The sequence below is a fragment of the Canis aureus genome, chromosome 5 (genome assembly GCF_053574225.1).
Source record: "Canis aureus isolate CA01 chromosome 5, VMU_Caureus_v.1.0, whole genome shotgun sequence".
NCBI lineage: Eukaryota > Metazoa > Chordata > Mammalia > Carnivora > Canidae > Canis > Canis aureus.
In genome coordinates this window covers 21654876-21671178 of record NC_135615.1, presented here as the reverse complement: position 1 = coordinate 21671178, position 16303 = coordinate 21654876, and the positions used below count along the sequence as shown (strand labels likewise).

At 36.0% G+C, this 16303-nt stretch overlaps 1 protein-coding gene across 4 annotated transcripts in view; it reads right to left on the bottom strand.

The window, feature by feature from the left end:
* Window positions 1-16303, bottom strand: part of MINDY3 (MINDY lysine 48 deubiquitinase 3) — an 84053-nt gene that overhangs the window by 35366 nt on the left and 32384 nt on the right. For 3 of the 4 annotated variants that reach the window (XM_077897079.1, XM_077897082.1, XM_077897081.1), the window contains 2 exons: window positions 10218-10288; window positions 5572-5652 (listed from right to left, as the gene is read on the bottom strand). In XM_077897079.1, coding sequence (XP_077753205.1) covers window positions 5572-5652; window positions 10218-10288 — 152 coding nt within the window. The remainder of the gene's footprint in view (window positions 1-5571; window positions 5653-10217; window positions 10289-16303) is intronic. The other variant, XM_077897080.1, reaches the window with a different exon arrangement.

Sequence of the window (16303 nt, the reverse complement as noted above, 5' to 3'; positions counted from 1 at the left end):
AGCTGCTGTGGAAACAGCTAGGCAGTTTCCCCAGAAAGTTGCACAGACAATTGTCACCTGAACCAGCAATTCCAGTACTAGGTATTTACCAAAAAGAATTGAAAACAGGGACTCAAACAAGTGCTTGTAAAAAAACATTCACAGCCGCGTTATTCACACTAGTCGAGGGTGGCAACAGACCAAATGCCCACCAAGCAGATAACTGAATTGTGTTCTATGCATACAACACAGCATCTTTCAGCCCTATGAAGGACTGAGTAGTGATGATAATGTGCCAAAGGAGGAAGAACCTCAAAAACATTACACTCAGTGGAAGAATCCCCAACAAAGGGTCACATGTTGTAGGATTCCATTTATACGAAATATCCAGGATAGGTAAATTGATAGTCTGAAAGCAGGGCTCTGGAGAGAAATGGGGAGTACATGCTTATGGACACAGGGTCTCATAATGGAGTGACGAGGAAGTTTGGGAACTAACAGGTGGTGGTTGTACAATATTCTGAATGTACTGAATACCACTAAATTGTTCACTTGAAAATGGTTAATTTTGTTAGGTGAATTTCTCCTCAATTAAAATATACCTATATCTGTGAGAATGTTAATGAAAAGGGAGAGAGAGGAAGTGGTTGGCATTTTAGAAGAGACAGCCAGGGAAGGCCTAAGGAGATGATGTTTGAATACCAAGCTGACGGACGAAAAGAATCCTTTATACAGACAAGTGAGGCAGGATCACGAAAAGAATCCTTTATACAGACAAGTGAGGCAGGATCATTTTAAGCAAGGGGAATAGCAAGTGCAAGGGCCTGCCTCCTTCCTGAGGTAGAGGAAAGATCAGTGTGGCCAAGCAAGACTGGAAGGCGGAGTAGGAAATGTGATTAGAAAGGCAACTGGAGTCAATCAGATGAGGTGAGGTAGGGTCTATCAAGTTATTCTAAGGAACTTTGGCTTTTATGCTTAATGAAGGGGAACCACTGTAGGGTTTTGAACAGAAGAGTAACAGGAAGTGACTTAAATTTTCACAGGGTCATTTTAGTTACTGAATTAAGAAAATACTACAGCTCCTCTAAAGGTAACAGCATAGTCTTCAGTCAGGAAGCTACTGCCAATGATCAAGGGGAGAGATTTCTTCAATTTGTCTTTCAATTCTTTCAGTAAGTTTTCAGTTTCTTGTTTGTCAAATTTCTTTCCTCATAGCCTTCAGAGTTTCATGGATATAGTAACTTCTCTTACGGTTTTGGTTTCTTAGTTTTCTTTTGATCCCTTAACTGCCCTACACGATCTCCATTCTTTCCTTTTTTTTTTAAATAAATTTATTTTATTGAGTTCTTTCTCCCCTACTGCTCTGATTTCTGTTTTTCATGTAAACATTCCAAGCATTGTCCATGTGGGTGGGACTTGTAAACTGTACCGTGGGGTTATGTGGCTGGGTCATTTTGTTGAGACACCTCAAACTACAGTGACTCAGTCCTTCCTCTTGACTGTGTCAACTGGCTCAATGAAAAGTTAATTGCTTGATTAAAGTGGGTTGATGAGTGGGTTACATTCAATAAGAACAAAGCTGCTGAGCTCTTGCTGAGACCCTAAGACTAATCATTAACAACCCTCCTCTCACTGGCTTCCTCTACCTCTGTCTATCCAATCCAATCTGTCACAAGGTCTTCTTGTCAACTTACTTCAGGAACAAATCTCTCACATTTATATATTCCATCAACATCTACTGCCATTACCCTGATCAAACCTATAGCTTCTGCTTACCCAAAATACTACAAAAGTCTTCTATACCCACGCCCTAAGTTACCCTTCAGCACGTCTGTTTTCCACAATTAGCCATAGTCCTTTGCAAAGTGCAAATTTAGTCCTGTTTCTTTCCTATCTCCCCCAAAACTATTCCTGCCACTGATTTTTGCTATCATTACTCTTTGAACAGTCTGTCAAAGACCTGCTTTTTCTTCTGTACCCTCATTTCATACCTTTCCCCTTGAATCCTCAGTACTCCTACCCTTCTCTTCCAGTGTTTTCCCACCAGTCTTTGGCTCTGACTACTACCTATCTAAGGAAGGCTCTGTTCTCTCTTCCTGTAGTTTCATCTTACTAATACCCCGATGCTCAGGGTAGACAGCAGTTCTTCAAGGAAACATTCATAATTTTCCAAAACTAAGATAAATTCTTAGGGCTTTATAGACCTGTGCTTTGTCAGCCCTCACCATAGTTACAATTTTATAGTTTTATAAGTGATTCTTTGATTACTGCCTCTCCCATTAGAAGGTATACCTCCGTAAGAACAGGAGCCCATCTCTTTTGCTCACCACTGTCTTCACAGTACCTGGCATAAATGCCAGGCACATACTAGGTGCCAGTAAACATTTGACAAATGAATATACACACGAATGATGACAGCTGCAACTACTATCACCTCGGACGTGTCGCATGAAGAATTACACTATTATTCAAAAGCAGTTTAAAATGTTAAATTACAGATTACTTTGAAAATTGTGACCTTTAAACAGGCTTTTTTACTTAATCATAATCAGCACAAAGAGGTCAGCACATGAACTACATATCCATGCAAACCTATCAGTTTTAAAGAAAAAGACCTCAGCATTTACATTAAACTGCTGTATGTTTCAGGCCATGGAACACAAAATGAGTGAACCCTCCCAAAATAAATAAGCCAAAACTCAAAAATAAAGAAGAAAAACAAACCCCCAGATTACTTTTTGAGTAACAAAAACAAGGCCAAAATTACTTTCTTAAATACAAAAATATCAAAGCAAGAATGATCAAATAATAGGTCTTGTAATATAAAGAACAGCAAAATTTACAGTATTGTCTACATGATGAAGATTAAAGAAGACTACTTCATTAAAAAAAAATTTAAACTGGACCTAATGTCATCAAGCATTACTGATCTCACTTACTACGTATGTGATCTTCCAGCTTTTATCACAAAGGGAAAAATTCTTTACTTGCAACTCTTTTTAAAGAAACATATTTAAACAATCTAAATTCAGTTGTTTTAAAACACACTGAAGAGGAAGTACCCATGCTTTTAAGAAGCTTCAGAATGAGTCATGAAAAAATATTTTTACAAGATATAAATATCACTGGAGCCCAAGTGTGGAAAATTCATGCATAGGCTTTATTCACTGAATTAATGAATCCCCTACACTATGTGCCAGACTATGTACCAGATCCAGAGATACCAAGGTAAGTACAAAAACATAACAATTAGTATAAAATTCAAGAGTTCTAAAAGAGAAATAAGGTGATATATGTGATTTTTAGGACTTGTACTAGTTGAGGAACCTAAAATTTTACTATAAAATTCTTACTAGGGATGTCTGGGTGGCTCAGTGGTTGAGTGTCTGCCTTTGGCTCGGGTCCTGGGATCGAGTCCCGCTTGGGATTCCCCATAGGGAGCCTGCTTGCCTGCTTCTCCCTCTGCCTGTGTTTCTGCCTCTGTGTGTCTCTCATGAATAAATAATAAAATCTTTAAAAAATAAAATAAAATTCTCTCTAATCACTTTCTGCATGTGTACATTTTCCTATTATGATTATCAGTAGCTTCAGGGAGGCAAATACATAGAGAGCTGAAAATCTTGTCTGACTTAGAAGGCATACACAGAGCTCTTCTGTCATGCGGACAACTGGCATGGCAGGGGTTTCTGTTTCTATGCACTTTATGCCTCTCATTCAACACTTTGTTGTACGTGGTTGAGGTCTATGATTAAAATGAATAAGAGAGTCCCTGTCCCACACAAGGCTCATTGCAGACCATACCACACAAAAAGGTATGGGAAGTGTGATAAGTGCAATTGAACAATGGATCAGATTGTTAGGATCGATGCTATGGGAACACCAAAGTACACCAGCAGGTGGGTAGGAAGTGTATGTTTCACAGAAAAAGAAGGTATCTTTCAACAAACCTAACATTTAGATGCTAAAATACAAAATGTCAAAACTAAAAAAAATAAAAAATAAAATACAAAATGTCTCCATACTTATATAGCTCAGTTGACTGTTCCTTCTATTAACCCTCTGTAAAATCTTTTCTGCTACTTAATGACAAAATCTTTTAAGTATCAATCATAAATTTTAAGATTTAAAATATTTTCATCTTATTATCTTTTATATTTGAAACTTACATTGTTTCATAGAATTTATTAGTTTTTCTGTGCTGAAAAATGGAGCTAGGCATTAAAATAAAAATTAGCTTAAAACTACATTTTCGCATGTAAATTGGAACTGATTTTCTTTTCTGGAAATTTAGAACACTTGACACAAAAATCAGTCAAATGATGATATCCTTCCCTCTGGAATTAAAGTGTTCAGTTTCTATATTTTACATTATGCGTTTAACTTCTTTTCTACTTCAGGAGAGAAATAAACAGCAAGCTTTCAGACTAAATATAACGTATCAGTACTTCTAGGACTGTATTTCTGTCAAAGTCTGTACTTTTTGAGTTATATTTTATAGCTTTTTCTCTTGAAGAAAAGGTAAGTATGTATCTTGCTCTAAATCCACTACCTAGATTTAGGCAGTGCATTAAAAGGAATCCAATAAAAAGGGAGTAAATAAATCCACACGACTTTGTGCTGTCAGTTTAGTCTTTGGTACAATTTATACAATTCGTACTTCTTTCAGACACAAAATAACACTAACAAGTACAATCTAAAAAAGTGTATGGGGTAATCAGGAAAGTCCTATAGACATAAGGAACCTCAAAATTAATAATTCTGTTTTCTCCCTTTATTCCAACATCAGCAACTCCACTAGGCATCCCCATGTGCAATGGCAGTGAGGATGATGATGATGGCAACAGCCAAGATTTCCCAGGCACATAACTTGCACTAAATACTGCTGAACATTTTATATTTAAATCGGACTACAAATTTAAAAGCTAGGTATTACCAGAAATCCGTTTTAAAAACATGAGAAGAGAGGCTGGACCACATTCTTAAATGGGAAGGTTAGGATTCAAATGAAGTCTGACTCCAAAGCTTGTAACTACTCCATTGTGGAGAAATACTATAGTTAAAGTATGAAATTTAGAAAAGGGGTTTGTTTCAAGATTTTAAAATAAACATATTCAAGTGCATTTAATCTATGTTAATATTATTGCAGGAAATATAACATCTTAAAAGAACACTTCTATACCACTGAACTATTAATGGATTTAAAAATATTCTCCTAGATGTTATAACAAATTATCTTATATTATATAAATTAGATTCTTATCCTCTCTAGAAATGAGCAATCTAAAACCTTTAAATTTAGTTAACAGACTGATTTCTGAAAAATATCAAAAGCCAAAGCTCTAAAGTCACAAAAAATAAAGAAATTTTAACAAAATAATGACAGATTTTACTGAAATAATTATAAAACTAAAGCAGTGTAACAATATTTTCTCTACTATTACTTTTTTAGATTTTGGAACAATCCACTTGTTAGTAGGAATATACTGAATTTTGCACAAGATCCAAACTAAATATGGACTTATATTACTTGTTGCCTGATGTCATACTTAAAAAAAAAAAAAAAAAAAAAAAAAAGTCCTGCTATAAGCATACCTTGGCAAAAAATACGGTGAGGTGAGTTTCACTGCCAACAATCCAAATAGGGAATTTTGGAGATTTCAAGTAAGAACCAACCTAGAACAAATGTAGCAAAATAAACAAACAAATGAAAATTTTATACTGCCTGCTGAATATTTGCCCATGAATATTCGAAGCATAACTGAAAAGTCCAATTCATACTTAAATGGAATAATATATTGTGCCAGAATGCCTTACCCATAAGGTCAAATGCTGAATGTAAAAATCAATGTTATAAAGACTGTCAGGGCTAAGCTTACATCACACCTTTGTATCAGAGTATCAATAATACAGATTTAACACAGCTGGAAAAACTTAGTTTAACCCTAAGAATCATTCTTAGGTTTTACTGAAGTTGCTAGATAGAAAGAATGGTTCTCAAACTCTGAAACTATAAATTTGGTGGTAATTACTTTATCAGGAAAACAATTATAAATTAATAATGAATATATTTATGAATAAGTAAAGGGAAAAAGCCTTAAGCACATCCTGTCTTCAAAGAACCTAGGGCAATATAATCATCTCTCTAAAGCAAAATATATACTCCAAAATATTTAAGAATACAAAAGAATGTTGTCTCTTGACTCTTCATGGTTGGAGAGAAGTTCAAAGTTCTACAATATAAAGTCTCCTTAAAATGTACAAAAAGTTATACTTATAGCCTGCCTCAAAGTTATAGATTTAATCTTCAAAAGCTACAGTATCCAAAATTTGAGAGTATCAGTTTTGTGTGTGACTGAGAAAGTTTAAAATCAGCAAGTAAAAAATAGACTTGGGAAATCCCATCATGTTCCCATCAATCAATTCTATACTCTTATGAGGATAGAATACGACTTAAAAACAACCTTACTAATCAAATTTGCTGTATTTTCTTTTCTCACACAGACTCCCTGAAACGGGGAAATTCCAAGTGGCTACTTAACAGCAGTCAGGGTAATTCTTGCCTCATCAGTCAAAGCCCTGATAGGACGCCCTGCTTTCAACCCCCACTATGGACCTGTGGAATTTTTCTTATCATTAGCCATGTGGGAAATAGGTACTCTCTTGTATCCATGCACAGAAACATCAGTTTCTTTGTCCTGTGATGAGAAGGATGAGCTGGATATGCTGATGGCAGTGGTGAACCAGGAGAGCAGGAAGGATGATGGTTTGGGGACAAAAGAGAGTAAGAGTAAAGGACAAAGACAAAGGAAAAGGTCTGATCACAGATTCAAAGTAGAAGGGATTTTAGAGGTACTCAGCCCAAGTCCTTCAATTTCACATCAGGAGACAGAGATGTGTATGGGATTGGTGCCTTGTATGAATTCAAACAGGTAACTAGTAGAGAGCTGGAATTAAAAATCAGGTTTTCTACCACTCCTCATGTGGTAGCTGCCTCTTGTGGTGAAAAGTTTAGATGTTATTTAATTTCTCTTTTAGAAAATGAGTGTGCATTTGTGTGTATTTAATTAAGGTAGAAGTAAAATATGAGGATTATATATATGGTAGGATCAAAGGGTACAAACTCATTAAGTGTCTTATAATAATATAAAAAATAAAAGTGCATAAATAGTGTAGCCACTTTGGAAAAACAGTCTGACAGTTCCCCAACAAGTTAAGCATATAATTAGTATATGACAAGCAATTTCACTCCTGGGTATACATCCAAGAGAAATGAAAACATTCACAAAAAACTTACATACATGGATGTTCATAGCAGTATTATTTGTAGTAGCACAAAAGCAGAAACAACCCAAATGTCCATCAGCCAATGAAAAGATAAACTGATAAATAATACAACAGAAGAGTTGGCTATAAAAAGGAACCAAGTACTATTACATGTTAAAACAAGAATGAACACTGCAAACATTATGCTAAGTGTCTGAAGCCAGACACTAAAGGCTACACATTGTATGATTCCATTTAGATGAAATGTCCAGAATAGGCAAAACCACAGAGAAAGAAGGCTGCCAGAGGCTGGGAAGGAGTAGGGAGGTGACTGCTTATGGGTTTAGAGGATTGTGTCAGAGTTAAGAAAAACATTTTGAAATTAGGTAAGTGGTGATGGTTGCACAACTTTGTGAAAAAAACACTGAATTGCAGACTTCAAAATGGTGGGTTTTAAGTAGGTGGCTTATCTATTAAAAAAAAAAAAAGGGCACAGTCGAAAGCACTCAGAATCACCTTTTTCATTGTATGTGTGCGTATAAAGACTTTCATTTGTGTTAATGAACACATATAGTCAAAATGATATGAAAATGTTAATTTGTAAAGAGCAATTTGCTACAATACTAAAAAACGGAAATGCTCAGATTCATAAAATTAATACAAACACAATGATTTCCTTAATGCTATTCTCTAAATGTATAGTGAAAAGTAAATGTATACAGGTCATCAGAGGAACATCTACAGTTATGTACAGACAAACACCACAGCGTGACATAGTTTTTCAAAAAGCCTTATTACACCATCCCATCCACCTCCCTTCCAGGTCTCCCATACTCCTGGCCACTATGTATGGCCCTAAGTACCCTGGAGCCAGGTGTCAGACAAGCAGAGAGCGTCCTGAGCCTCAGAGCTCACTGAAATTATCCAGTCCACTGGGAGCCCATGAAACCTAGCTAACTCCATCCCAATACTGGCCCTATGGTCACACCTTGTTGTCACCCTGTTCACAGGTATAATTCCCCTGTGATCCTGTCTGGTAGCCCTCTCTTGTTTGGAGGTGTAAATAATAGAGAGTTCTGCCTTTTGTTGTGTCCTGCCACTAGAAAAATCTTTAAATCTTATAAAATACCAATTACAGCTACAACTCTAGATCAACATGTAATAGAATACACAGCCACTATTGTTTTCCCCCTAAGATCTTAGGGAGGAAAACAGGCATTCCCCTGTTCTACCTAACAGCTAAAGAAAAGCAAAAGCATGGTTTAGAAAAGCTTACAATTCTGGTGAAATTGGCCATTCATTCATTCAAAAAATGTTTACTGAACACCAAATATGTACCCAGAAAGACACCGTTACTAGCTTTAGAGTCTATAATCCACTGGGGATGACAATAAAAAAGCACATTCAAGATTAAAAAAATAAATAATGAAAAGACCATTATAGAGTGACTATTCCTACAAAATTGTGAAAGAAAGTCACTGAAGGAATGGCCAAGGAAAAGGTCTTTGAGGCACCATTTTAAGTAGGACCTGAAGAGGAGAGGGAGCCTATCCATTTATAAGCTGGAGTATTCCAGGCAGAAATGACGTCAAGTATGAAGTCTTACTAGGCAGGAAAGGGCTTGGGTGTGTTTGAGAAACTGGCAGGAAACCAGCAGGGCTAGAGCACAGCAATAGAGAGAGCAAAGCAACTGAAGAGGGACAGACAGGATCAAGATAAGGGTATTATAGGCCACATGGTGAAGATTTCACAGTTTATCACCTCCATACCCGATCCTCCTGCAAAACACACACATGTGCTTTAAAAAGAACAGCTTTATTAAAATATCTTTGATATATGAATGTTGTATATATTAAAAGTGTGCAACTTGATGTTTTTGTATGGGAAACACTGTGAAAAAATCATCAAAATCAAGTTAACTCACATATTCATCACCTCTATGAAGTTATCATTTTTATTTGTGCATGGGTATGTGCATGTATGCATACACACTTTTAGGATCTATGAATGTGTGTGTTTCTTGGGAGAACGGGATGCAGCTTAATGCTCTGGTTGCCAGGCTATTTCAGAACAGCTTTAGCTTGTAAAAGAATTACTACTGTGTAATACTATGATCCCTACTAATGGATAAGGGCAGGATGAAACCTCTTTGATTGTCATACCCGTATCACTCCTTTCCAAGTGCTGTCATGAAAGAAGAACACTTCCAGTTAAAAGAAAGAAAAAAGAAAGGAAGAAAGAAAGAGGGCAAGACACTGTTACTTTACCAAATCATCATCATTGAACTACTGCTATGGACTCACTAGTCTAAAATGGAAAAGAAAATTAGATCTACTTCTTCCTTCCTTCAAAATCAGGACATCTCATTAGGTGCAAATCATTAATGATTTGAACTATTAACCATTTAAAGCTATTTGGAACATTCAAAATATTTCAGATTATGCAGGAAAGCAACGAAATATCTATCAATAAACGAGAGGTTCAAGGCAGTTCCTAACCTTAGCCCATGTGTTAAAGAAGTTAATGCTGTGATATGATTGGAATTTGTTTAATTGTGAAATAATTTTTCAGATGGAACAGACAAAAGTTAAAACTTAGGCATCTAACAAATTCTTTTCCTTTGCCTAATAAGTATTGCCAGTTGTTTCAGTGAAGCAACCTGTTATGAGGAAGAAACAATACAGCCTTTCCCTTGGTTTACCAAAAAATATATTTTCAGTGATAGGTGTCTCTATTTTTAAATTGTTTTTTTTTTTTAAGGGTTCTCCTTTCTACCCTCAAAAAGGACAAACCTTACAAACAGAAAACTTGGCATGATCAGCCAGCTTAACTTAATATGCCTGTCAGTTTAGGAAAGGAGATCAGGAACTGAAAACTATATAGTAACAGTAAGCTAAATGTTGTCAGAGGAGAAAATACTGTAACAGTGGACATGTGAATAAAAAGCACTGAAAATATCGTAAAAATCAACTTACCTTACAGTATCTTAAAGCTTCCATTAATGTTAAGAATCCTACAGATGCTTGTTCATGTATACCAAGAAGTTCTACAAAAAAAAAGTTTGTACTGCATTAGCATACATAAATCTGAAAATTATTTATATGTAAATATAGATGCATACATATATTTTATACCAAAGTTTTAAATTTTATCCAAAAGTATACTTTAAAACCTAGCACGTATTGTTAAAGAGTTCTCATCAAATCATTATATTACTACTTATTATAAAATATCATTAGATCATGTTTGTGATGGGTGATATGATGCTTCAGATGTATATTTTTTATAAAATCTTATATTCAATTTTAGCTTTTAAAATGAGGACATTTCCCCCTATGAAACTGAAGGAATTACTGGCAAAAATAAAGAAGAGATACTTCACAATATCCATGCAAAACAGCTAACTTGAATTGACTTGACTTAAAGAATATGCTAATCTTAATTTGTAATATTTATCGCTGGATAGCAGTGAACCTACTTGCATAATACTTAAAACATGGGCTTTTGATGCCATCTGTTTCACCTATAAATACAGTATGCTTAAGATTTGGGAAATAAGTACAAGCAGAACAAGGTATCTGCCTTACAAAGGCTAAGTTTATCAAGCGAGATGGAAAAAAAAGGTGTCTTTTCTATGTTTATACATACATATACACTATCTTTTAAAAAAAAAGATTTTATTATTAATTTGATAGAGAGAGAGAGAGCACATGCATGCATGCAAGGGTGTTGGGGCAGAGGGGGGACAGGAGGGAGAGGGTCTCAAGCAGACTCCATGCTGAGCAGAGAGCCCCATGGGGAGCAGGCCCTGATCCCATGACCTGGAGATCATGACCTGAGCTGAAACCAAGAGTCTGAAACTTAATGGACTGTGCCATCCAGGTACCCCATACACACTTTATCTTAAGTGATAAAAGAACATCTGCTTACTGAATTAGGGAGAGTGTATAGAAGTGAAAACATTTGAAGGGCGCCTGGGTAGCTCAGTTGGCTGAGTGTCTGACTCTTAATTTTGTCTCAGATCATGATTTCACGGGTTGTGGGATAGAGCCCCATGTGGGGCTCTGTGCTCATGGGGGAGTTTGCTTGAGGATTCTCTCTACCCCCACCCCCATTCTCGAATAAATCTTTGAAAAAATAAAATAAAAGGGGGATTAACATTTGAGTTAAATCTTTAAGCACATGTAGGAGTTTTCTAGGCACCAAGAAGAGAATATGAAGAAAATTCAAGGCAGAGGAAACAACAAAGAAGTATGAAAAATCAATATACTTAAAGAGTGATGACTATTTCAAGCCTTCTTTTAAAGGTTTCTAATCTGGGGAACTTGATAAACGGTGATTAACAAAAGGAAGGATTAAGAAGTCCTGAGAACAGAAGTTTGTTTATAGACAAGCTGGCCTGGAGAGAACTTCAGGACTTCTGGCTAGAGATGGATCCACAACTGGAAGTTAGGTTCAAGAGCATGAAGAAGAGAGGTCAGGGTAGAAAACAGAGCTCTGGGAATCAGCACAGAGATAAGAGCTGATGTCACGGATGTGGCCAAGAAAGAAGAGACAAAGCTCAGACAATGAAGACGAGATTATTCTACAACAGAGATGTAACTATGATGATAATCAAGTTTTTTATAGACTACAGCTTTCAGCTAATGTGCATTAAATGGAACTCTAACAGTAATTTGGGTCCATATATATTTCTAGAAAGCATTGTTTTTTTGTGGCTAAAAATTATGACCACTGAAATACAATGTAAATATAACTTTGTTTCCTTCTTACCATCTGGTCATGTTTTATCCATTTTCTATTAAGATATTGTATTTTTGTAATTAATTAATATAATAATATCAACTGTTGGTCATACTATGTATGTATCGTTAAGTACAACATTCAGATAGTGTAAGCCAAAAACTGGTTGTGCAACCTTTTGGATTTGAAAATTCAAAATTAACAGAATCTATATGTAAATTATACATCTAGTTTATATTTTTTCACTAGCTTCTTACAGGTACTGGGGGAGATACAGCTGTAGTTCTCAAATTGTGTGTTAGGATTCTTACAGGTCCATGAGACCCTTTTAGAGACTATATGAAATCAAAATGATTTCCATAAAAAAGGTGCTAATTGCCCTTTTTTTGATTCTCAAGCTTTTATAAGTGTAAAGTGAAGTTTTCCTGAGTCCAAATGATATATCTCAACAGACTGAATCTATAAACAGGAGAGAATTTTAAGCAGGCTCTATGCCTAGTGTGGAGCCTGATGGGGCTTGAGATCACGACCTTGAAATCATGAACTGAGCCAAAATCAAGAGTTAGATGCTTAACTGAGACATCCAGGTGCCCCAAGATCTCCATTTTTAAAAGTGTCAAATGCAAACAAAACAAAACAAAAAAACCCCAACAACCAAAAACTCCTAAGTGTCAAGCATATGAGACCAAAAAATATGTGAATCATTTGATTATAGCATTCAAAAGGAAAAAGGAGTGAGGGGTGTAAGCAACCCAAAGAAGTAGAAATGGTACTCTATTGCCTTACTAAGTTTTGCTTCCTCTCCTGAGATTTAAGCACTAAACGTTTTCAAGTTCAAAGAACGTATATGTTGAGAAATAGTGCCACACTTTAATTTCTAAAATCAGATACCACCACCTAGTGTTATGATTAGATACTACATCAATCTATTTCTCCTTGGAATTTTAAATACCTAAAATAGTATATTTATAATAAATATGTTACTAACTATACCAAACTAGCTGTTCATAATTCATGGGTAATAAATTATTGAGATTAGGTCAGTAAGCACATATATATGTATATATATTTTTATCAAAGATAAGATTTTTATCTTTGATAGCTAATGTGCATCCTTAAGAATATTTATTAGTATATGAAGTTGTAAATGTAGTAAGGACATACCAACCTCACATATTATAACTTACACAACTTACTTAAATAAGACTTGTCTCAATAAGTCTCAATGAAATCAATTTGTATTTGCAGCAAATCCTAGTAATTGTGTCATTATATTTTAGAATTTTCTGTTTTCTTAGCCTCACATTTAAGATTAATCATGAGGAGTCTCTATTAACCCTGTTTCAGTAGGACTATATATACATACATATATTTATATGCAGAGTTTTATATTCCTCAGTTTGCCTATCTCTTCTCTTCCACTTTGTCACTTGTCACTGCTGTCAGCACATCTATCAAAGGCCCACTTGGACCTTTTAAATTTGATGCAGTTATCTGGTTTCCAAGTCAGCACTGCATTTATTTAAGAAACACACCCTCAGTGCCAAGTACTGAGGGGGGAAAAGAACCCATCAAGGCTGCATAGTTCAGGAATACAAAGCTACCATGAGGAATACAAAGATGAGGCAGACAAGATCCTTTTTGCAAACCATGTATCTGATAAGGGGTTAATGACCAAAATATATAAGGAGCTCCTACAACTCAGCTGCAAAAACCCAAATAATTCAATTAAAAATTGGGCAAAGAACATGAATAGTCATTTCTCCAAAGAATACATATAAATGACCAACAATAATATGAAAGATGCTCAACATCACTAATCATCAGAGAGTTGCAAATTAAAACCTAACATAGGGATCCCTGGGTGGTGCAGCGGTTTAGCGCCTGCCTTTGGCCCAGGGCGTGATCCTGGAGACCCAGGATCAAATCCCACGTCGGGCTCCCGGCGCATGGAGCCTGCTTCTCCCTCTGCCTGTGTCTCTGCCTCTCTCTCTCTCTCTCTCTGTGACTATCATAAATAAATAAAAATTAAAAAAAAAAATAAAAAAAAATAAAACCTAACATAAGTATCACCCCACATCTGTTTGCCTGGCCATTATAAAAAAAAAAAAGGCAAATCATAAGACATTGGTAAGGATATGCAGAAACTGGAAATCTTGTATACTATGGGTGGGAATGTAAAATAGCGTACCAACTATGGAAAACAGTATAGAGTTTCCTCAAAAAATTAAAAATACAACTACCAGAGCAATTCCAGTTCTGGGTATTCAATCCAAAAGAATACCTGCGCTCCCATGCTCACTACAGTAGTATTTACCAGCGCCAAGATGTTGAAACAACCTAAAAGTCTAACAACGAATGGATGCTTAAGGAAACTGTAATATATACATATGATGGAAAATTACTCATGCTTAAAAAAGAAGGAAATCCTATCATATGTGGCAACAGGAATGAACTTTCAGGACACTATGCTAAGTGAAATACACGAGTCAGAGGAGAAATACTGCATGATTCCGCTTAGATGACATATCCAAAATAGTCAAATTCGTAGAAGCTGAGGAGAATGATGGTTGCCAGGAGCTGGAAGGAGGAGGAAATGGGGAGTGAGTACTCAAATAAAGCTGCAGTCATGTAAGGTAAGTTCTAGGTATCCACTGTACAACTTTATATTTATAGTTAATACTGTATCTTAACTTAAAAATTCATTGAGGTAGATCTCATCATAAGTGTTTTTACTGTAATTTACCACCCTCTCTCCCCACAAATGATAGGTATCAAAATAGAATGTGTAAGTGCCACGAAAACAAAATGCTCAGAGGTAAGGATAGATTACGCTCAGCTGTGAAAATCAAGAAGTGCTCCTTGGAGGGATGGCATATGAAGTAGGCAACAAAGAACTGCATAGGCACAGATGGGAGGGATATAGGTCTTCGGCAAAAGGAGTAGATGAACAAAGACATAAGAGCAAGTTGCATAATTTTGTTCAAGAATAGATTCATGATGGTTGAAAAATAAGCTAGGATGAAATTATGTAGGGTAATATCCTTGAGTAAGTAGGGTAAAAAATCTGTAGTTAGAAAAATTTAAGAAGAACTTATGTGCAAGAATGTTAGAATAGCTAAATTAAAAAGCAATAAGATACTGAGAAAGACCTGGCTATCTCACCGATACATAAATTGCATACATATACACAATCTGACCTATGAACTTTGTGAAATCTATTTTTGAAAGTGAAGAGCTTTTCAAACCCATTTACTGGTTGTTTATTCCTAAGAAGTCAGGTTGTTACAAGGCTGGTATCTAGCAAGGGTTGCCAAATTTAGCAAATAAAAACACAAGGTGCCCACTTAAATTTCTGATTTAAAAGAAAAACCAATTTTTTAGTAAAATTATATTCCAAATATTGAATGGCACATACCTATACTGAAAATGATTTATCCACAATTCAAATTTAACTGGGAGTCCTGTATTTTATCTGGCAACTTAGCTCCAGCTAATTAAATGTATTTCTACAGTAATAAAATATAGAGAAAATAAGCACTTCTGCCCTTATGATAAATTACACAAATTATGATAAACCAAACACTTAAAATTTGTATACTAAGCCATTTAATTGCAATTCATATTACTTAAAAAATACAAAAATACTAAATTTTAAAAATACTTAATTTCAGTTTAGATTCTTTTTGTATCTACATATCACAAGTTTATCAACTTTCTTTTAATTTTTTTTTTTAATTTATTCATGATAGAGAGAGAGAGAGAGAGAGGCAGAGACATAGGCAGAGGGAGAAGCAGGCTCCATGCACCGGGAGCCCGACGTGGGATTCGATCCCGGGTCTCCAGGATCGTGCCCTGGGCCAAAGGCAGGCGCCAAACCGCTGCGCCACCCAGGGACCCCAAGTTTATCAACTTTCAATGACTATTTAAGTGTACCCTGGATGGACTGTAAGAAAGATTTACATTAAAAAGGAAAAAGAGGGGAACCTTGGGTGGTGCAGCGGTTTGGTGCCTGCCTTTGGCCCAGGGCGCGATCCTGGAGACCCAGGATCGAATCCCACGTCAGACTCCCGGTGCATGGAGCCTGCTTCTCCCTCTGCCTATGTTTCTGCCCCCCCCCCCCCCCGTGTGTGATTATCATAAATAAAAATAAAAAATATATAAAAAATTAAAAAAAAAGGAAAAAGAGGGATGCCTGGGTGGCTCAGCAGTTGAGCTTCTGCCTTTGGCTCAGGGCATGATCCCGGACTTCCAGATTAAGTCCCACATCAATCCCATATTGGGTTCCCTGCATGGAGTCTGCTTCTCCCTCTGCCTA